Below are 23,329 nucleotides of genomic sequence, written 5' to 3'. Positions count from 1 at the left end.
AAGCAGGGTGATAATATACAGCCTTGACGTATTCTTTTTCCTATTTGGAACCAGTCTGTTGTTCCATGTCCAGTTCTAACTGTTGCTTCCTGACCTGCATACAGATTTCTCAAGAGGCAGGTCAGGTTGTCTGGTATTCCCATCTCTTTCAGAATTTTCCACAGTTTATTGTATCCACACAGTCAAAGGCTTTGGCATAGTCAATAATGCAGAAGTAGATGTTTTTCTGGAACTCTCTTGCTTTTTCCATGATCCAGCGGATGTTGGCAATTTGATCTCTGGTTCCTCTGCCTTTTCTAAAACCAGCTTGAACATCAGGAAGTTCACGGTTCACGTATTGCTGAAGCCTGGCTTGGAGAATTTTGAGCATTACTTTACTAGCATGTGAGATGAGTGCAATTGTGCAGTAGTTTGAGCATTCTTTGGCATTGCCTTTCTTTGGGATTGGAATGAAAACTGACCTTTTCCAGTCCTGTGACCACTGCTGAGTTTTCAAAATTTGCTGGCATATTGAGTGCAGCACTTTCACAGCATCATCTTTCAAGATTTGAAATAGCTCAACCGGAATTCCATCACCTCCACTAGCTTTGTTCGTAGTGATGCTTTCTAAAGCCCACTTGACTTCAAATTCCAGGATGTCTGGCTCTAGGTCAGTGATCACACCATCGTGATTATCTGGGTTGTGAAGATCTTTTTTTATAGTTCTTCTGTGTATTCTTGCTACCTCTTCTTAATATCTTCTGCTTCTGTTAGGCTTTTGTATATACACTGTGCTAATAAGATTATATTAATAATTTATTAAGAACCCACTACATCCTTAACAGGTGAATGAATCAAGAACCTGGTCCATCCACACAACAGAATACTACTCAGCAATAAAAAGGAAAACCTTAGTACACACAATATGAACCTCAAATGCATTATGCAAGAAACCAATCCTAAAGGATTACATGATTCTCTTTATATGACATTCAGGAAAAGGCAAAACTATAGGCAGGTGGAATGGGTCAGTTGTTGCCTGATTAGGCCTGGGAGTGGGGGTCACATTTAACCATAAAGTGGTAGCACGAGGTGGCTTTGGTGGTGATGGAACAATTCTGTATCCTGTTTGAGGTGATTGTTATGTGAATCCATTCATGTATTAAAATTCATAAAACTGCACATCAAGAAAAATGTGAATTTACCATATGCAAATTGTATTTTAAAATAACCCATTACACACACAACTCATTAGGTCTCTGAGGCCCCCTCAGACACTTTCCCTGGATCAGTTCCTTAATGTGGGCAACACATAAACAAGTGGTCTTGGAGTGAGTGTGTGAGGGCGGGACGGTTGTGCTACCAGATGGTCCACGCTAAGTACATCATGTCCTGTGTGCTTAGTCCCGTCCACCTCTCTGCAACCCCATGGACTGTAGCCTGCCAGGCTCCTCTGCCCATGGGATTTTTCAAGCAACAATACTGCAGTAGGTTGCCAATTCCTTTTCCAGGGGATCTTCCCAACCCAGGGATTGAATCTGAGTCTCCTGTGTCTCCTGCATTGGCAGGAGGATTCTTTACCATTGAGCTACCTGGGAAGCCCAAGTACATCACACCTGGTACCAAATTTAGCACCTTATAAATTGGAAACCATTTTGTAGAAAATTCCTTTATTATAGTGCAAATAACTTTCAGCAGTGACATCATAACGCTAAAACACATTTAGCAACATTTTACACCACGCAGTAAATAAGAAAGTGTTTCTTTGAAAATATGTCATCATAGGAACATTATTTCTACATTAATAATGTAGCTGGAAAATGCCAAGGGTGTTTCTCTCAAGGCAAAAGGGCTCCCTCCCTCTTTTTGGATATTTTCTTTTTAATACAAATGAAAGGATTTGTCATTTTAACAAATCATCAACAATTCTAAGAATGATCCCTTTGGAGGTTTTGAACTAAGGTTGGCATGATTTGAAATGGGGTTTCAAATTTTTTAAAAAATTAAGACAATTCTGGGATAGCCCAGAAAGTAGAAGTCACTTCTATTAACTTTTAAATAGATACATACATTCACTCCAATTTTGATGCAGAAATGAACAGATTGTCTAAAGCCTGCTTATTATTCCCCCAGAGCCTGATTGTTATTTATGTTCCTTGGTTTTGGTCATATTGCAGAATTAGGGCTCTGGTCAGAAATAACACCTTACACACCCAAATGCTTTCCTGTGAAGCTTAAAATTGCACTTTTCATCCTGAATTCCCACCTTAGACCTCACATGCTGATGAGAAGATATGAACAGTTTCCAGTTTCCAGCTAATGATTAATACAGCTGGACTAGCCCCCTGCTAACTTAATTATACCTGAATCAAACTATCACATCATTCAGATAAACTTCAATAAGCTTAACCAAGAGGTTCTCACTGACCCCACAGAACAGTGAAGGGTTAACAGTGTATCTTTACACTAAGCTGCCTAAGGGCTTGGCTGCTAACCAGTTAGCTAATGGGTAGAGAGAAGAGGGTCAGTTCCAACAGTTACACGCCCAGCTCCTCTAGTTTCTGCTGAATTATGCAGTGAGCGGGAATGGATGCCCACTCAAAGAAAAACCTCCTGTTGTGTGTGTGTGGGGGGTCTTCTACCACAACGAGAACAAAACCCCTACCAATATATTTCAGGGTGCCCTCCAGGTCTCTCTACAAACACCTGACAAAATCTAGTGGCTGCACAAGGTTAGTCACGGGCTTCAAGATACCCGGAGCCGGAGCACAGCCCTCCTGGCTGAATATGGCTGGTTAAGTCAGCTGGGACATAAAGCCTTTCAATGCTCAGCCAGTCTTGTTGGGTAAAGCATCTTCTTACGTAACACAATGGAACTGTGCTAAACAGTTTTAAAGCTGAGGAGAATCTAAATATATCACCTATAAAATAATTCACGATTTTAGTTTGCTTTTTCTTAAACTTTGGTACTGAAACACTGTCTACATTCTTGACACGTGAAAATGATCTGGCCACTTCAGTGCCTCTGCATGTTGTGTAAAAAAACTCAAAAGCAAAGCAGGACAAGGACGTGTCATAACAAGACGCTGTACAAATAAAACCGAAATTATATATAAATACACCCCCACCCCAGCACCCCCTTACCCCCCTAAACTAGCTGACCAGAGCAATGCCAAAGGTCCTTCTCTCCAAGGCCAATGCAGTTTATGAAATCCAGCACCCAGGACTCCAACCATCCCTTGCCTTGCAGTGACGTGTGCATCACTGCAGGCTTTTCCTGGAGACTCCCTGCTGTCTAATCAGTTCCACAAGTACAGGGAAACTCCCAGAGCTTCATTGGAGCGTTCACACTATTGGCTGGACTCAAAGACCTAGAGTCTCGGGAGTTAACTTTTCAGATAAACTAACTGGATCATTTCCTAGGTTGGGTCTTTTTTTTATCATACTATCTTAGCAGAGCCCACACAGTAGGAAGCATCTTCCACTCTGAAGCTCCAAAGGCATTGCTTAGGGATTGGTGAGGGTCGCATAACAAAAGTGATACAATGAGCTAACAGCTTAAGTTGATATAAATTATTTCCAAGTAAGTTATTTGGGGCCATTTGCTTTTGCTTTCCATTGCATTCCCAAATCATTTTCACACTATACCTTTAAAAATGTATATAATAGTCCATTTTTAAAACTATCGATGCAATCACCTCTTAATGTGTTTTCGACTAGCTTAATAACAACTTGATGAGCTATTATGTAGATCCAGTGAAAAGTAGTTAATTAGTCTTAAGGAAGCCAATACTGTGCTAATTTCACAGTATGGAGAAAAAGCAATGTAAGTAGAGTTTTACATAATCATCAATAACTTGAAAAGCAGTCTTGCTGAACTGTTGCAAAGTTTTCCCAAAAGCACTTACAGCAATTTATATCAAGAGATCCTAAGTTTAGGGGTAGGAGGATAAGACTCAACTCTTTAAGGTAGAAACTCACCCTTCTCATGACTGTAATAGGTAATTTCCCCACTCAGACCTAAGATAATTGTACATTCAAAAGTTCATAACAAGCTGTTCTTGAGACATTAATCATCTCTAACATATACACTGAGTAGAAATAAATAACTACAAGAAAGCTTAAAAAATCTGAGTTAACATTATGCTGTGCAAAAAGAAAAAAAAAAACACAAAAAAAACCCTTGAACAACCTACATTCTATGTTAAATACCCTGACTAAAATGTTGGTTGTGCTACACAATTCCACTTCAGTGCAGAAATGAGTTGATTTCTGTGTACCGTCTTTGTTGTTGTTAAGTCTTTAGCACTTTTGTTCCAAATATCACCTTGCTGTGAAAAGATGAATAACTTATTACCAGATCACAAATCGTCACAAATCCATCTCAGTTTAGTCTGAATAAAATCCAGCATAAATGTATTACTTTGTTCTGGGAATAATGGCTCGGTGTCTTAGTTCCGATAGCTTCCTAAGGGCAAACCACCGTTGAAGTCATTTTGGGTTTAAACTGCACAGAAAGAAGAGACAGTGAAGTCTGCCTTTTTGTTTTCTTTTTAAGTCTTTAGACCTTGCCAGGACACTTCTTCCAGATCAACAGTCAGGCAGTTGTGGCACCTGATGCTCTTTGAAACAGACATGGTTTAAACATCAGCCAAGCTTAGTGATCTGGAGGTCTCCATTGATCTTTATGGTGTCGATTGCAGATAACGTTTGAATGCGGTGGTAAAAATCAAAAAGTTGGTGTCCATCCACAAACACTCTAAAACGCGGGTGCTCACAAAGGATTTCCACCTGGAAAAAAAAACAAAATAAAACCCTCAGTTCATAATTTCAATGAACTCTGCTGGGAAAAATGAACAAATACCTCATTTTAGAGAAAGGCAACATCCTCAGTAGTTCTCAAACTCTAGAGTGCACTGGAATCAGACAGAAGGCTATAGAACAGACTGTTGGGCTCCACCCCCCTCAAATTTTCCATTTAGTAGGTCAAGGGTAAGGTCTAAGAATGTGCTTTTCCACCAAGTTCCAAGATGATGCTGGTGTTGCTGGAATGAGGGACACACTTTGGGAGGCATTGCTCTACACTATTCAATGTCCTTGAAGGATGTAAAATTGCCTTACTATTTCTCCCTTCTCATTGCATGCCAGAAAGTGATATAAAGTGGTATAGATTCATCTATATGGTACTTAATGCCTCCATCCTCATCCCCTGAACAATTCTATCCCACCTTCAGAGAAGCCCCTCACAAGGCAGAACAGGTACCCATTAGGAGCACGTAATAACAGTTTGGACACTCAAACAAGATAAACACTAAGCAGAGAAGGATACACAGTAATTACCATTGGACCAAGGATGTGTAATTAACAAGGCTTTGTTAAGCCAAACAAAAATACTGATTCCCTATGGTAAAAGCTTTTTCTCCCTCTTTTTTCTAACTTAAGGAAGTCACCACAGAGTTTAATCACTGGTTTTGCACTATGTATTTATTAAAAGCATTTGTATTCATCATGTAAGGAGAGACTCCATATGTGACATTAGTCACATTTAATGCATATTATTACTAAAATTATGTCACCAAGAAGGGCTGATTCCATCTCAGTTTTGTTGTTGGGGAGCGTTATTCGACTTGGCAGAAGCTGTGGTTTCTCACACTCATGAGCTCTGCATTAAGAGTCACCATTAAGAAACTGTCACAGTTCAGGGGAGCCTCAGGGTCATTATCATTCTAGAGAAGGGTAGGGGTACCTTCCCCAGGCTATGCTAGAAGGGCAATTAGTCTCTCTTCTATCACTGATGTGAATGTCATAGATTCTTCTTTCCCCCCAAGACTGTAAGATGGGAAGAAAAATTATGACTTATTCATAAGGCCCTTGTACATTTCTAGATGAGGAGCAACAGGTTAAGGGTAGCTCTGGTTTGTTAGGTATATATGAAACAGGAAGCTCTTAACCAAGTTGTCATTATTATGATGCATGTTAACGAAGTATAGGGCTTCCCCTGTAGCTTAGCAGTACAGAACTCATCTGCCCATGCAGGAGATGTAAAAGACACGGATTTGATCCCTGGGTGGGGAAGATCCCCTGGAGGAAAGCATGGCAATCCACTCTAGTATTCTTGCCTGGAGAATCCATGGACAGAGGAGCCTGCTGGGCTATAGTCTGTAGGGTTGGAAAGAATCAGACACAACTGAAGCGACTAAGCACAACAAAGTATAACGCAGATACTTCATCACCAGGTCCGACAGGTCAGTAAATTCTTTTCTAACACATTACTGACTTGCATCTTTTACTTGGCATTGTCCTTCATAGAGGAAGGTGCGGCTCGTGCTATTTGATGGGAATGGAAATTTGGGCTGTGCTTACTGCCTGACAGATAGTGGGGAGCAAATCTATACTCATTCCAGCCCAAGAGAAGGAATCTATCAGCCACACAGCCTGTGACAATGAAGTAGACTGAGGCCGCTTAACCCAGTATTAGTCACTCAGTCACGTCTGACTCTTTATGACGCTATGGACTGTAGCCTGCCAGGTTCCTCTGTCCATGGAATTCTCCAGGCAAGAATACTGGAGTGGGTTGCCATGCCCTCCTCCAGAGGATCTTCCCCACCTAGGGAACCTGGATCTTCTGCACTGCAGGCAGAGTCTTTACCATCTGAGCCACCAGGGAGGCCCAGGGGAGCAACGGCACTGCTAGTCCTCATTAGCAAAGGGAACAAGAGAAAATAAAATAATAATCGCTCTAGTCTTAAAAAAGGTATAACTGATATGGTCTGATACTACTTAAAGGTTGAAAAAAATAAAGAAATTCTAGGTATTTATTAATATTTATTAAATAGTTAGCTTAGGACAATTATCTATTAAATGCCTAGTACTATATTGAATACTACACAGAGAAGTATTTATTCTTAACAATCTAGACATGTAAATATGGGCTTATTTACATGTATTGGCTAAACAGAACCAAGAGCTACTGCTGACTGTTAATTCATATCAGCAAACAGAGCTCTTTTGATCGTTTTCCTTTTTTTCACCATCAGGTGACAAATTTCCTGGACATGCAAAAGTTCTGGCCGCTTAAAGCACTCTTGGCACATCTCAGATGAGAATATCACCAACCTGCCAATGGCTGGAGCTGAAGCACTCGAGGTACTCACCCTGAATGGCTGGTCTGGGATGAATGGGAAGTAAGGGATCGCTGACTGTTCTTCACCCCTTTCCCCAGATATACAAGAATTTCTGAGTAGCTGTCGGTCTGTGAACACTGCTTTGAGTTCAATTGCCACGTCGGCAGGAGGATCTTCTGAATCACCACAGGTCAAGCTGATTGCAAAGCTGAAAAGAAAATCATCTCATTTATTCACAGTTGAGCAAAATAATACTTAACAAAGACCCAGGCTCCCATTTCCTTCTTCCTCTCTGGATTTGTCAGCTTTTAGCGGGCCACCACTCTCCACAGGGCAGGGGTTGGGGTGTGATAGACCATGGATAAGTAGGATTACAATCAAACTAGTTTATTTTGTTACCCACAGGAGGGGGCCCTGGAGAAAACTTTGACAGAGATTAAAGTAACTAACTGTGGACGTTTCAGATACCCCAAACTACCCACACATCTGTGTTTCAACCCATTTCAGAAGACTCAAAAACAGCCAGGGGAAACTGACTAAGGGAAACAGTATCTTGTAGTTTGGTTCTCATTTATATTGATAGTTCTTACTCCAAGCACTGTGTTTGAAAAACATTAAAAAAAAAAAAAAAGTCCTTTGGCCTCCCTAAGGGTCAAAGAGAAAATGATGTGGGTCTATATTTATAATCTCTGATATAAATAGCTGTCTAGAGAAATGGCTGCTGAAATTCATACACATTCTTTTCATGGGAACATAGTACTTTCTTGGCACTTGCAACGAGTAACACTGGCCACAGGGGTTGGAAGAGCAGCAGAAAGCCACAACAAGAGTGAGCAGGACCTCGTAACTGCTGGATAGGTGTAAGTGTTGTAGTGAAAAAAGAGGAAAAAGTTGTTTTGTTTTTTCTCTTGCCCTTTTCTGAGCTCTTTTTTTCACTTTAACTGTTCTTGATCTGTAGTAGGTAATCAAGACTAACCTGGTATGCCGATCACATTCTGTCTGGGGCTCACCTTTACAGCACTCTCTTTGCAGACGGCCCCTCACAGTTCTTTTCCTTTCTTTTTGCATTACAGAAAGGAGGCCACAGTACAATTCATGCAAGACAATGCGCCCAACTATTGGGCTACCTGATGGCTAGTCTATGACTGTTTTTGAAATGATCCAAAAGGAAGAAGAATACAAGACCTTCACACCTTTGTTCCTCATCACTGACCCCCTCATCTATATAATCACCCCCCCCCCCCAATTCCTCATGGGAGGGGCACACACTTCTTGAGGCTCTAGCCTGCTGTCCCCTCCTCTGGCTGAGGATTAAAGCCACCCTTTTATTTTCTCCAAACTCTGTCTCTGTATTTTTCATTTGGCTTGGGTGGGCAGAGAAAGCCAAGATTTTTGACAGCATCATAGGAGACAAGGAATCTGCCTTACCTTTCTGGGTTGAGGTCTACAATGCCCATCACTAACACCTTCTTGCCTGGTCTCATGCCACCTTTAATGTGCCCACAAAATGGCACGATCTGTAGAGGATGAGAGCAGAAGCAAAGTTCACAGCCTGTTAGGGAAGAGCCAAGCCCTCAGTTCCTTAGGACTTGACCCATTTGAAAATGCAATTAGAAACGAGAGGGTACAGGCAGACACCGAAGAGGGAACAAAATCATTTACCAGTCGTGGGAAGTACACGTCGGCTTGAACTGGAGAGCCCAAGGAGTTGTTTAAATGCCCATCATCTAGTTTCTAAAAATAGAAGCACACAGATTGGCTTTCCAAAGGCTTTCGGAGGTGGGTGTTAGCGGGAGCGGGGAAGAACCTATACAAATCTGGAGGAATCCAGCAACCCTCCCCACAACATAGGCTCAGTACACCGAATACCCGCAGAAAACCCCGGAACCAAACCCGTCCTTTCTATCAGGTAGCTAAGCCTCTGATGCTCCCCAGACCCTTCAGATCTGGATCAAAATGAAGGTCGAGGCCCACTGGAGAACCAGAGCCCCGCTCCGGAGGAAGGCAGGCTCCTCTCCAACCGCAAACGCCTCTAGAACCTGTCGCCAAGGCCTGTCCTCCAGGACGTGGCTGGAGTGCAGCAGCCCGGCTCAACTTCTCCCGCGAGCCCCCGGCTAGGACCCATTTCCAAGGGGGAATCCCCGGGATGTCGTGGAGGGGGGAGCGGACACGGGGCGCGCGCGCCGGACACACTCACACACGCGCACACTCACACCTGGCCGGTGGCTGCACGGTGCGGAGTGGGCTGTAGCTCACCCCCACGCGCAGGCCGCCCCCAACACCTCCACTCAGCCAGCGGTCCTCCCACGGAGCACCCCTCCAGCCCTCCCCCGACCCCGGTCGCGCATAGCCGGCTCCCTCTAACCAGGTACTGGGGCGCCTTCTCCCGCCGGGGGCGCGGGGCTGGGCCTCCGCCAGGCGGGAGCCAGCGGCGGGGCCGTGCGGGCCGCGGGAAGGGGGCGCCTGGCCCGCACTCACCACCACTGCATCGCTGTCGGCCACCGACCCCGCCATCTTCTCGCGCGGCGCGGCGGGGTGCGCGGCTGGCGGCCGGGCGGCGGGGGACGTGGGACGCGAAGCGCGGGCGGGGATCCCGGGGCGGTCCTGCGCCGGGCGGAGGCGCGGGTCCGAGGCTGGCTGGGGCGCGCACACACGCGCGGGTACGCGCGCGCGCACGCCCGGGGGCCCGGCGCCGACCGGGCCAGCGGGGCCCGGGGGAGGGGGAGGAGGAGGAGTAGGGAGAGGCGGGGGAGGCGGCGCGGGCCCCAAGGTCGGAGGCAGCCGCCGCGGCCGGGACGGAGCTGCAGAGTCTAAGCTGCTTTCTTCCTCGGGGTGCCGCTGCCGCCGCCCGAGGAAAAAGGTGGCGAGGGCCGCGCCGTGTCGGCCTAGGGCGGCATTTAAAGGCCGCCGGGGCCCGGCTCGGGAACCGGGAACAGGGCGGAGACCCGGCTGGGCTGCCGCGGCTTGCTCAGCTTGCCCTGCCTCTCGGCCATTGGACGGCGGCAGGAGGCTGGGGCGGGAGGGACTGGCCTGCCAGTGTCGGGGCGTGCGAGGGGGCGGGCTCCTGGTCGGTCCTCTCCTGCGGCAGGGTGGGTGGGGCTGGGGGTGAGGAAGTGAGGCCGGGGCCTGCCAGGTGACAGGTGCTTGTGACATCCCCGCCCCTCCCCTCCGGCCACCCCCTTCCTTCTCTGGCTGCGCCTGGGGGCAGGTGGGACAGTGGAGGCCGAGATCCAGGGACGATTGGAGGTGGAGGTGGATTCCAGAGCTCGAGATTTCTTTCAAAGAATTTAAACGAAGTGCGAGAAAAGATTCATTTCGAACCTTCCAGGGTATAAAGATAATGAAAGGCCTCTGGGCTTTCATAAATAAATATTTGACCTAAAAGCAAGAGGCAGAGAGGACTCAGAGTAGGGACTTTTATATAACAGGAGACTGAATATAGAATAGACCTCCCTGCCCTGCGAAAAGATGGGGTCCCTGGAGACTGTTTTCAGCCAGGGGTCTGGTTAAGTCTCATTAAATTGAACTGGGCACAGTGCCTGCCCTCAGAAAGCCTTCATTGGGCTGTTTTGTTTTTTACAAGTCACCTGCTCAATCTAGGGGAGTGGGTTTCTCACTGAACATCTCCCGATACGCTTTGAGGAGTGATTCCCAGGGAGTGCACTTCTCCTCATTCCAAGTCACAAATTCCTTTATGGTGTTTCCACATTAGGACGATTATGTAACTTCTCAGATAAAGCTGTATCAACGTACTCTGTATTCGGTGACATCTTGGCTTAAACATTCCATTGTGTGCATCACCCTGGTGTTTTATACTTAATAATCAGAGAACATGTGTGACCTCAGAGGGGCCCTCAGAGACTCCTTTCCTGCCATGGTTGCTGACTGTGTGGCCTGGAACATCACTGAGGCTTTTGTGTCTTAGCTTTCCTTTTATGGACCAGAGCTAATCATGGTAATCTCAGTTGAGTAGGGAGAATTACCTGCACACGACTGTAAGCCACAGTCATACCCTTTGTATGCTCTGAACTCGAGACTGAAGTGCAACACAGTTGTGACTCACACTTTTGCTCTTGTTTACCAGTCTTAGTTCAAAAAATCACACCTTATTGATTATTTTAAAATGTTAGGCAGTCATAGGAAACAATGTTTTTTAAGCGCACTTTGATATATTTCAACTTCTGAGAGCTTGGTATAGGGAAGACTCATTGATGTTTTTTTTCATCATTAGCTAAGCTAAGAGGGATACATTAGCTAAGCTAAGAGGGACATTGTGGTAGTTAAAGAGCCTGTGCCCTAGGTTCAAATCCTGGCTCTATGATTAACTGTAGCTGGGTGGTCTTGGGCAAGTACTAAACTTCTCTGTGCCCCAATTTCATCTGTGAATCCAAGATGACAGCAGTGATGACAATAGCACTTATCTTGTGTTATTGGAAAGATTAGGTAATTGGTTCCCATACCTTCGTTAGATTAGTACCTGGCATATAGTAAGCACTTTACAAATTCACAAACATCCTGAAGGCCTGCCATGTATCAGGCACTGGGGAATTTGTGGGGATTCTTTTTGTAGTTCTATTTTTTTATTATTTTAAAATCATTTTAAGAATGGAAATATAATTGATTATATCATATTTGTTAGTTTCAAGTGTATGGCAAAGTGATTCAGCTATCTATTCTTTTTCAGATTCTTTTCCCTGCTATAAGTAGGACCTTGATGTTTATCTATTTTATATATAGTATGTGTATCTGTTAAGTCAAACTACTAATTTATCCTTCTCCACCCCTTTCTCCTTTGGTACCCATAAGTTCATTTTCTATGTCTGTTTCTGTTTTGTAAATATGTAAATACAAATGTTTGTTTATAGCTTTTGTTATAGTCCACATATAAGTGATAAGTGATATCACATGATATTTGTCTCTCTCTGACTTACTTCACTTACTATGATAATCTCTAGATCCATCCATGTTGCTGCAAATGGCATTATTTCATTCTTTTTATGGCTGAGTAATATTCCATTGTGGGCTTCCAAGGTGGTTCAGTGGTAAAAAATTCACCTGCCAATGCAGGAGATGCAGGAGACCCAGATTCAATCCCTGGGTCGGGACAATCCCCTGGAGGAGGAAAGCAACCCACTCCAGTATTCTTACCAGGGCAGTTCAATGGGATAGAGGAGCCTGGTGGGCTACCATTCATGGGGTTGAAGAGAGTTAGACATGACTGAGTGACTGAGCAATATTCCATTGTATATACATAATGCATCTTCTTTATTCATTCATTTGCTGATGGATATTTAGGTTGCTTCCATGTCTTGGCCATTGTAAATAGTGCTGCTATGAACACTGGGGTACACGTATCTTTTCAGAATAGAGTTTTCGTCTTTTCTAGATACTTGCCCAGGAGTGGGATTGCTGGATCATATGGTAACTCTACTTTTAGTTTTTTAAGGAACCTCAGTGAGGACTTTTTTGTTGACCTAAGCAGAGTATATGCAGGACTTAGGAGGCTCCTGCACCAATCCGAGCAAGATATCGTGGTGGCTCAGACACGGTAGAAGTGCTGAAGATATGAGAAGCTGTGGGCCCTTGATAAGAGCTAGCCGTTGTTATTAGGTAGTTGGGAGAGTTCAAATCGACTTCTAAGCCTCAATTACCTCTCTGCAAAATTAAGAGGTTGGGCTCATTCACCATTCCTCCTTAGCTCTTAAAAAGTTCTTCTGGTTCCTGAAAAGCTGTGTAAATACCATCTAAATGTAAATGGTTTGAGAGTAGGTGCTTTTGAATGAAAATAATCTTGGGTTGAATCTTTCAATAAGTAGTTTGTAGGGTGAAGAATAATGCTTTGATTTACATTGTAAGTGGAGTTGAAGATACTTGGATTGCTTGAGATGAGGTCTTACATTTCTTATGTTTTAAGAGTGTAAAAAACAGGAAGATACTGAGCCTGCCCAGAACACTTTATTCTGGAAAATTGCTTTTATTCCAAAAATGCTTTGTTCCTTCTCAATCATTCTATAGAATAGTTTTGAACATGGAGAGCAAGCAGAAAGCCTAAATGAATTTTTTGTTATTGTTGTTATAATTATTGTTGTTATAATTAAAGCTGAGCAGAGTCAAACCATCCCTTATAGGGAAATTCATTAGCAAATAAATGAAATATAGAGCTTGAGTTTTTAAAGAGTTGTACAAAGAAAGACAGGCAAACTTTGCTCTGGGCTTTAATTATGGGCATTTGTGTCTAAAAACATTAACCAAGACTGTGACCCTTTTATGAAATGCAAGAGTGAACTTCACTACTGCTGGAGACTAATAAAAAGGCTAAGGTACGTGGGGGAGGCAGTCAAACATGATTAGCATCAAAAAAGAAGTATGCACGGCTCTTTGAAGACAGACTTTGCTAAATGATCTTCCCAGATGGAAATAGTAGAGGGGAAGTGTCTTTCTTTCCTTCCTGTTTAATATGGGTTTTTTTTTTTTCAAATGCAGGCATGTAGAATTTCTAATACTGGGGGAAGAATATAGCATTGATGTCAGTTCAGCAACCATATTATGAGCAAGGCTAGGTGCTGTGATACTGTGCACCACGAAGAGATATTTGAAAATGCATAGATGTTGTCCTGCAGGAGCTCACAGGTCATTCTGGGAACCTATGTAGAATGCAGGAGATAAGATAATAAAGGCCTTAGATCTACAGCCCAAGTAACAAGTTGGGGGAGTCACTCCCATTGGGAGGATTACCACAGGTTTCTGGAGGGGCTGGCATATCTCTGACCACATGTATAGCAGCCCCTTCCACATTCCCCCCAAAGCGAGTCTGCAGAGACTGCCTTCTTTCTCTACACGTGGCTGACTTTGACCTTCAGACCACTCGTTTCCTATCTGTGTGTATGTATATGCATCAGCAGCAGCAGGGTTTCTCATCCTCAACCCTATTGACACTTTAGGCTGAGAAATTCTTTCCAGTCGGGGGTAGAGAGGCCAGTAGTGCTACCCGCACCATCACCAAATGGTGACAATCAGAAATTCCCCCAGCACTGACAGACGTAAAATGTCCCCAAGTGGGATAGGGCAAACTTGCCTCCAGTTGAGAACCAGTTATCTAAAAGGTGCTTTCAGTTCAGTTCAGTCACTCAGTCGTGTCCGACTTTTTGCGACCCCATGAATTGCAGCACGCCAGGCCTCCCTGTCCATCACCAACTCCCAGAGTCCACCCAAACCCATGTCCATTGAATCGGTGATGCCATCCAATCATCTCATCCTTTGTCGTCCCCTTCTCCTCCTGCCCTCAATCTTTCCCAGCATCAGGGTCTTTTCAGATGAGTCAGCTCTTTGAATCAGGTGGCCAAAGTATTGGAGTTTCAGCTTTAACATCAGTCCTTCCAATGAACACCCAGGACTGATCTTCTTTAGGATAGACTGGTTGGATCTCCTTGCAAGAGTCCTCTCCAACACCACAGTTCAAAAGCATCAATTCTTCGGCGCTCAGCCTTCTTCACAGTCCAACTCTCACATCCGTACATGACCACAGGAAAAACCATAGCCTTGACTAGACAGACCTTGTTGACAAAGTAATGTCTCTGCTTTTGAATATGCTATCTAGGTTGGTCATAACTTTCCTTCCAAGGAGTAAGCATCTTTTAATTTCATGGCTGCAGTCACCATCTGCAGTGATTTTGGAGCCCCCAAAAATAAAGTCTGACACTGTTTCCACTATTTCCCCATCTATTTGCCATGAAGTGATGGGACCAGATGCCATGATCTTCGTTTTCTAAATGTTGAGCTTTAAGCCCACTTTTTCACTCTCCTCTTTCACTTTCATCAAGAGGCTTTTGAGTTCCTCTTCACTTTCTGCCATAAGGGCGGTGTCATCTGCATATCTGAGGTTATTGATATTTTTCCCAGCAATCTTGATTCCAGCCTGTGCTTCCTCCAGCCCAGCATTTCTCATGATGTACTCTGTATATAAGTTATATAAGCAGGGTGACAATGTACAGCCTCGATGTACTCCTTTTCCTATGTGGAACCAGTCTGTTGTTCCATGTCCAGTTCTAACTGTTGCTTCCTGACCTGCATACCGATTTCTCAAGAGGCAGGTCAGGTGGTCTGGTATTCCCATCTCTTTCAGAATTTTCCACAGTTTGTGGTGATCCTCACAGTCAAAGGCTTTGGTATAGTCAATAAAGCAGAAATAGATATTTTTCCTTTAAGATTCCTTTTACTCCTATATGTATGTATATTAAGTCACTTCGTCATGTCTAACTGAAGTGGGTTGCCATTTCCTTCTCCAATATGTATATGTGTGTGTGTGTATATGTATATGTATATGTATATGTGTATATGGGCTTCCCTGGTGGCTCAGTGGTAAAGAATCTGCCTGCAATGCGGGAGACCTGGGTTTGATCCCTGGGTTGAGAAGATCCCCTGGAGAAGGACATGGCAATCCACTCCAGTATTCTTGCCTGGAGAATCCCATGGACAGAGAAGCCTGGTGGGCTACAGTCCACAGGGTCTCACAGTTGGACACATCTGAGACGACTAAGCAATATATATATATATATAATTATCCAGTCTGATCTAGAGTAGAAACTTGTACATCAGAAACATTTGCCTTTTTATTTGACAAGTCATTGCTTCCTGATATTATGGGAGTACTTTAAATGGTTCCACAAAGAACCTCTACAATGAAGGAGGACCTGAGAAGACCCGTATGAATGTAGCTGCCAGCTCAAAATGTCTGTAATATTGAGAAATTTTGTGACTTTTGCAATCTGTTCCATAATATCACCATGTTTATGTTTGATATAAACATGATGTGCTCCCCACACTCATAAATACAGCAAAACTGAGGCATCTAAATGTTTACCTGTTTATCTCGTGGCCGGATTCCCTGCCTGTCCCATACCCCAAAGGGTGGTTGCAGCCCACTTTGAGGAATAAGATAATGCACCATTTTACAGGCTGGTCAGGCTTTCAACGCTCCATAATTGTTTTAGTCAGGCCAGTCTCTGCTAAGGATAAATAATCACTTAGGCAGAAAATATACAAACTCAGCATTCTTTCGTTTACCTAGTTAGATAGGAGGGCAAACATTTATCAGCTCTTTTTCTGTATTTCAATACATGATTAAAGTTCTTAATTATTCTAGGAACTCTGGTCATGGTTTTCAAATAATTATTTTGGACACACACACAAATTTGTGTTGTACCAGTGTAATTAGGGGACAACCATAAAATTTGGCAATCAGTGCCAGTTTCCAGCATTTCATTATTTTCAGTTTATTTATGAGGAAACTAGAACCAGACAGCTGCTTGCATTTTAATTATTTAGCTCAGGAAGAATTGATTTCAGAAAACCTCCAGGCTGAAGAAGGTAATAATGAGCCCATTTCCCAGGAGGAATTCAGGGCTTCAAAGCTATGCACTGCTTCCTACTCCAGGGATGGCACTGTGGGCCCTTTATCATGTCTGAAACACCTTGGGAGCTCACAGGTCCCCAGTGGGCTCACTCCTGTGAAAGGCAACAGGAGTCTTTGCTGAAAGGTAACAGAAGCAAAAAGCATTCTGCTGGGAAACAGAAAAGAACGCTTCTTCCAGCCTGTGCATCTGGCAGCATGAATGAAAGGTATTTTAAGGCACAGGCTTTGTGTGGGTATTGAGAGCCAAGGCTGTGTTTGTGTGCCCCTCTCTCCAGCCTTCCCTCTAAGTAATTCCAAGAGTCAGATCTGTGCGCAGCCAGCCTTGTACCAATAAGGAATGTGACCAGACTACGTGACGGAGCCCCAGGCCTCATTTCACTTTATGCATGAGGTTCCTGTTTTCCTCTGCTGGTTTATAGTCCTCCTTTTTATTGCCTCTGTGATTTTATTTTCTTGTCATCAAGTGGCATAAAGGGTTTCTTGCTCTGGTAGTTTCATGGAAACTTGCTTGGCTTGGCTGCATGGAAGCAGATGAAGGTTCAGATTTAGCAGTCCGCTGGAAATCCTGACTAATGGGCACAGGAAAACTCCAGAGGCAGGCTGCCAGGTGGTCATTTGATTTTTAGAGGAAATATGTTTGGGTGACACAGATTTCTAGACTTCTTAAAAGGTGAACTGCACAGAGGTGGGATTAACACAGGCAGCTTCTGAACAAACCACCAGCCAGGAGGGACCTGGGAATTTAAACTTGGCATCCAAATTTGACTAACCAAAGAGATTCAGAGGAAACAGACTTCGTTTATTTGTTGAACAATCCTTTATTGAGCTGGGCTCTGTTTTAGTTGTAATTAGGATCATTTTTTACTTCCTTAAAAAAGCCCCAAACAACCATACACATACTTAAAATATTTGCCCTCCTTTTCCATATGAGTCTCTTTAGGGCATCTCTCCTTCCTCATACTGTAGACCCCTCCCTGCATACTGCCTATCCCATCTGACAGTATCCAGAATGGGTCTGAGAGCTCCCTTGCCAACATGGCAGCATAGCCCAGAAAATAAAAATAAAGTGTTTTGAATTCAGAGGCTGGTTTCATTCCACTTCCAATCAGATAACACATTTTCTATTTAAATTTAGTTTAGCTGGTAACGTGTTGATTTTTAGGCCTGAAATTGTTCAAATGATTAATTTATCCCATAGAGAAAGATTAATTGAAGAGTTGAAGAAAATATTTTAAATTGCAGAAGTTCAAATTGGTAATCTACAGTGATTAAACTCATCATATTTCATTCATTCACAACCTTGGCCATGGCTGGCTCAGTGTTGCTCTTGAATGTAAGAATTAATTGGAATTCGTAAATTTAGGGCTCTTCCCAGGTGATTCAGGGGTAAAGAATCTGCCTGCTAATGCTTGGAGATGTAGGAGACACATGTTTGATCCCTGTGTCTGGAACATCCACTGGAGAAGGAAATGGCAACCCACTCCACTATTCTTGCCTGAAAAATCCCATGAAAAGAGGAGCCTGGTGGGCTACAGTCCATGGGGTTGCAAAGAGTAGGACACAACTGAGCGACTGAGCATATCACACATCATATAAATTCAGGAGGCTTTGGAGTTAGGTGTGACTTTTCATGGTTGCCTGGTATGTGGTGTGTGTGTGTGTGTGTAAAAAATGGGGCTTCCCTGGTGGCTCAGATGTAAAGAATCTGCCTGCAATGCAAGAGACCTGGGTTCAATCCCTAGGTCAGGAAGACCCTTGGAGAAAGGAATGGCAACTCACTCCAGTATCTTGCCAGGAGAATTCCATGGAGAGAAGATCCTGGAAGGTTATAATCCATAGGGTCGCAAAGAGTTGGACACAACTGAGCAACTAACACTTACTTACTTACTTGGTATGTGAAGTGTGTGTGTGAGTGTGTGTGTGTGTGTAAGGCCAGGTGGAGTGGGGAAGGGGGGAAAATTTCAGCCTTTCTTAAAAGCCAGTCCTCATTTTAATACCAGGAATAGATGGAAGTAACTTCAGGATAGGAAGCAAACTAGCTAACTGGTTGTTTTTGAGTCCATTGATTTAAATGCCAGTAAAAATGCCATCAACAGAAGAGAACCTCATACTTCTTTTTTTTCAGATGACTGAGGCAGAGATACACATATTAAATTTCTATCCTTTGATATTTTCTGTGCTAACAGATGTCCTCCTTGAGACTGGTTCAGAATCTTCCTTCACAAAACTCTATTCCTGGCCAGTAATGCCCACTTTGCACATCAGTCTCCTGGGCACTTTCCCCAGTAATCCCAGCTCCTCCCCCGCCAGGCTCCTCCACTTCCTTGCAGTTCCCAGGCTCCACCCCTCTCTTCCCATTGGATCTGGACTCTCCTCCTGGGCAGGCCCCTCCTCCACAGCCTGTCTTCAGTGAGTAGACTCTCACCCAGCCTGAAAGAGAAAATCAAAAACAGACAAGCACGTTGCGTTTACAAAATGCCCTTCTCTGGAAGGCAGGAGTTATTGTCTTTCAGAAGACTTCTCTTTTAGTCACTGTTGACAGACTGATGCTGTAGCCAGGACCGGGCAGAAGTGTCATCCCATTTCATAAAGTGATACAGCTGACAGTTACTCTAGAGAAGCTATAACTAAGGGTTGCTTTAGCTGATTTATACAAACTATCCAATGTCGGGTGATATTCTATAGTTAGAAATAACAAGGAACGAGCTCAGTGAGAAGAGAGGGTGGGTAGACTTTCTGAGTACGGGCAGAATGCGTGTTTCTTGAGGTCTAGTGTTGGTTTTCATCTACAGTGTGGTTTTATTCTCAGTGCCCTGATAGCAGCTCATAAAACAGTCACAGTTCACCCCAAAGCCCTTAGAAATTACTGCACAGTGCTAAAATAGGGCATCATCCAAGAATCTGAGAGTAGCCACATCTTTTGTAAACTGTAATTCAGGTCTGTCTTCCAAGCTGAGTTCACGTTGTCAGTATGGTCTTTTATAAACATAAATCATGTACCATTGACTCTCCTTAAAATCACGTGGTGAGTTCTCATGGTATTTAGGATGAAACCCTAATTCCTTTCCATGGCTTTTAAGGCCCTGTGGGAACTGGCCCTCTCTTTCCACCTTTAGTTGGGGGCCGTATTCCTCCCCCTGCTCATTGCTTTTCAGCCCAAACTGGCCTTCCTGAAGTTTTCCCAACAGTGGAGCACACTCATTCCTCCGGGTCTTTTCACTTGCTCTTGGGGGAGCGTGTTTCCCCAGGCACTTCTTTGGGTTTCTTATTCTTAAATTCTTCACTCAAATGTCACCTTCCATTAGGGACAGTTCCTAATATAGGCTCCAGCTAGGGCTCTTGCACTGCATCCACATTCTCCCTTCATCTTTAATTGTCTTGTTTATTACCTGGTGTGGCTTTTCCACATCAGAGGGTACGAGCCTTGAGAGCAGATTCTTGTCTTTCTTCTTCTTCAAGTGAAGTGAAACTGAGAGCAAAGATTTATTGATTGAATATATGAGTAAATGAATTACTGAATAATGCACAGCTGCAGATCTGCAGATGAAATAAAACCTCAGAACCGGACTTTGCCGGTGGTGCAGTAGATAGTAATTCGCTTGCCAATGCAGGGGACATCCCATCAATCCCTGACCTGGGGAGACTCCACATGCCTTGAGCAGCTACAGCCCATGCACCGCCACTACTGGAGCCTGCGTGCTCTAGGGCTCATGGGCCCCTGTGCCACAACATACTGAAGCCTGTGCCCCTAGAGAGCCTGTGCTCCTCCAGAGAAGCCACTGCAATGAGTAGCCCCCACTCACCACAACTAGAGAAAGCCTGTGTGCAGCAACAAATATCCAGTGCAGCCAAAAACAAATAAATAAATAATTAACAAAATAAACCTCACACTTATAGGGACCCCTCCAGGGCCCAAGGCCAGAGTCTACTCATTTCCCTCTGTTGCACAGCCTGAGAACAATCCTCTTTGGACTGACATATAAAGACATGCCCTGAGAGATCCTTCCCATCCCTGAGAAGTCTTGATTCTAGATGCCATGGGTTACACATAAACTCAACCTAAACATGAAGCAGCCTAAACATTAAGTTGTTGAACCTAAGTAATAATTGTCAGAAAGTACACTTCTAAGCAATGAAAAGTTGAATTGGTGAGACCAAGGGCAGAAAAGATAATAGTGAAAAAAAATCCCAAAGCACATGCATAGCAATGTCAGTAGCTTTATTAGCAGTATTATTGTTTCTTCATTCTGATGAGATAGGCTCTCAGGCTCTTTAAAGTAACCTGATATTGAACATTAATTATAACATCTTCTGTAAAAGGAATGAGCAATGAAGGTGCTGCTTTTCCCTATTACTTATTTAATTTTATTTAATTAGTGCTTACAGAATGTTCCCAAGTGGTGCTAATGGTAAAGAACCTTCCTGCCAATGCAGGAGATGTAAGAGACACAGGTTCAATCCCTAGGTGGGGAAAATCCCCTGGAGGAGGGCATGGTAACCCACTCCAGTATTCTCGCCTGGAGAATCCCCATGGACAGAAGAGCTTGGGGGGCCACAGTTCATAGGGTCGCACATAGGTTGAACATGACTGAAGCGACTTAGGACAGCACAGAATGTTCACTACACTCCAGGTATCTCTCTAAAAACTTGACAAATGCTGTCTTGGGTTGAGTTCTTTGGAAGCAATACTGGAGACAGAGTTTGGTGTGTAAGATGCTTGTTAGGGATTAACACCTTTGAAGAGGAAGCCAAGAAACCCTCGAGAAGTCAAACTGTACTACAGGCTCAGGAAGCCAGGGGAGGTGTGTTGCCAGGCATGTACTGCCTGTCAGAGTGTCCTGTGTGGGACTGGAATGGCCTGCCTTTTACCCCCACCTCACTCAGTCACCAAATGTGGGCTACCCCCAGGAAGGGCACAGCCTTGGGCGAGGCAGCTGTGTGGCTGAGGCACACTGGAGTTGCTGAGAGCTGGAGCCTGTCTGCTTCCTATCCTCCCTGCTTCTTGGCAGCAAGTTCTCCCTTGAAATGCCCCTCTGGGTCTGCTCAAATATTAGCTTCTTTAACCCTTGCAACAACCCTAGGAGGTAGGCCCTTTCATTAGCCCCGTTTTACAGATGACAAAACTGAGGCATGGAGAAATTAGTTCATTTGCCAAACTAGACCGGGTAGCAGAGCTGATATCTGACCTAAGCAGTAGGGCTCCAGAATTAGCATTCTGGACTATTCAGCTATGCTGTCTTAGCTATCACTTCACAGAAAGGGTTGACAGTAGCCTAATAAAAATACAATGACAGTACTGGTTGTTTTTTAATTCTTTTTAAGGTAGTGTGTACGTGTATGTGTGTTTGCCTGCTACTGTTGCATTTCCTAGAAACAATATCCAAAGAGTGATAATTTGGGGTTGCCTATTTCATTTGAATATTAAATCCTACCTGTAAACATCTAAGAATCCAGACTAGATGCTGAGGGGTAATGACTGGATTTGAATTCCAGTACAAAGTAGCCTGTGCTGAAATTCTCATGTTGGCCTGGAAAAGGAAGGGTCCCTTTGGAGTTTAGGGCAAGAAAATTGAGTAGGGGGAAGAAAGGCTATAAAATACAGGGCAAGGTCAACCAGTTCTGTGCTCTGCCAGCCACATGAGTGAAGTGTTAGTTAGGTATGGGCCTAAGGGAAAAGCAGATGGCACCTTGGGAAGAAGATAAAGAAGGAGAGGATTTAACAGGTGTGAGCAGGGTGGGTCCAGGAACTGTGCTGGGGGTCTGAAGAAAGTCCAGCACTGTGAAGAACCAGGAGGGCAGGAGGGGAGGTCAAAGAAGCCCAGACTACTCCTCGGGGGGAAATGTGTGGACTTGGCCAGAAGAGGAGAGGAAAGAGAGAACTCAGTGGCAGCAAAACATTTTTTTTTTTCCATCACTGTTTTTAGAATTATACATACACACTTTTAACTTATATGCAGAGTAACATCATGCAAAATGCTGGGCTGGATGACTCACAGACTGGAATCAAGATTGCCAGGAGAAATATCAACAACCTCAGATAACCAGATGATACCACTCTAATGGCAGAAAGCAAAGAAGAACATTAAAAAAAAAAAAAAAAAAAGCCTCTTACTTAGGGTGAAAGAGGAGAGTGAAAAAGCTGGCTCAACATTCAAAAAACGAACACCACGGCATCTGGTCCCATCACTTCATGGCAAATAGATGGGAAAAAAGTGGAAACAGTGACAGATTCTATTTACTTGGGCTCCAAAATCACTGCGGATGGTGATTTCATGACTGCAACCATGAAATTAAAAGATGCTAGCTCCTTAGAAAAAAAGCTATGACAAACCTAGACAGTGTATTGAAAAACAGAGACATCACTTTGCTAGCAAAGATCCATATACTCAAAGCTATGGTTTTTCCAGTAGTCATGTACAGATGTGAGAGTTGGACCATAAAGAAGGCTGAGTGCCAAAGAACCGATGCTTTTGAACTGAGGTGCTGGGGAAGACATTAGAGAGTCCCTTGGACAGCAAGGAGATCAAACCAGTCAATCCTAAAGGAAATCAACCCTGAATATTCACTGGAAGGACTGAAGCTGAAGTTCCAATACTTTGACCACCTGATACAAAGAGCTGACTCACTGGAAAAGACCCTGATGCTGGGAAATATTGAAGGCAGGAGGAGAAGGGGGTGACAGAGGATGAAATGATTAAATAGCATCACCGACTCAATGGATGTGAATTTGAGCCAACTCTGAGAGATAGTGGAAGACAGAGGAGCCTGGAGTGCTAGAGTTCATTGGATCGAAGAGAGTCAGGCATGACTTAGT

General features: G+C 43.9%; 1 protein-coding gene and 1 long non-coding RNA gene across 4 annotated transcripts in view; one reads left to right on the top strand and one right to left on the bottom strand.

Annotated features, from left to right (window-relative positions):
- Positions 1-1,632: 1,632 nt before the first annotated feature.
- On the bottom strand, positions 1,633-9,772 carry LGALSL (galectin like). The gene is made up of 5 exons (XM_027555630.1): positions 9,582-9,772; positions 8,766-8,837; positions 8,532-8,620; positions 7,134-7,311; positions 1,633-4,770 (listed from the first exon to the last, which is right to left on the bottom strand). Exons 1-5 carry the CDS (start codon positions 9,615-9,617, stop codon positions 4,627-4,629), a joined length of 519 nt encoding a protein of 172 aa, XP_027411431.1. The 5' UTR covers positions 9,618-9,772; the 3' UTR covers positions 1,633-4,626.
- Positions 8,844-23,329, top strand: part of LOC113901365 — a 147,270-nt gene continuing 132,784 nt past the window's right edge. For all 3 annotated transcript variants that reach the window (XR_003513394.1, XR_003513393.1, XR_003513395.1), the window contains exon 1: positions 8,844-9,471. This is a non-coding gene — a long non-coding RNA (uncharacterized LOC113901365). The remainder of the gene's footprint in view (positions 9,472-23,329) is intronic.

This window comes from Bos indicus x Bos taurus, chromosome 11, assembly GCF_003369695.1.
Source record: "Bos indicus x Bos taurus breed Angus x Brahman F1 hybrid chromosome 11, Bos_hybrid_MaternalHap_v2.0, whole genome shotgun sequence".
Taxonomy (NCBI): Eukaryota; Metazoa; Chordata; class Mammalia; order Artiodactyla; family Bovidae; genus Bos; species Bos indicus x Bos taurus.
Note: the sequence above shows the minus strand (reverse complement) of the source record. Positions and strands in the feature narration are given on the sequence as shown.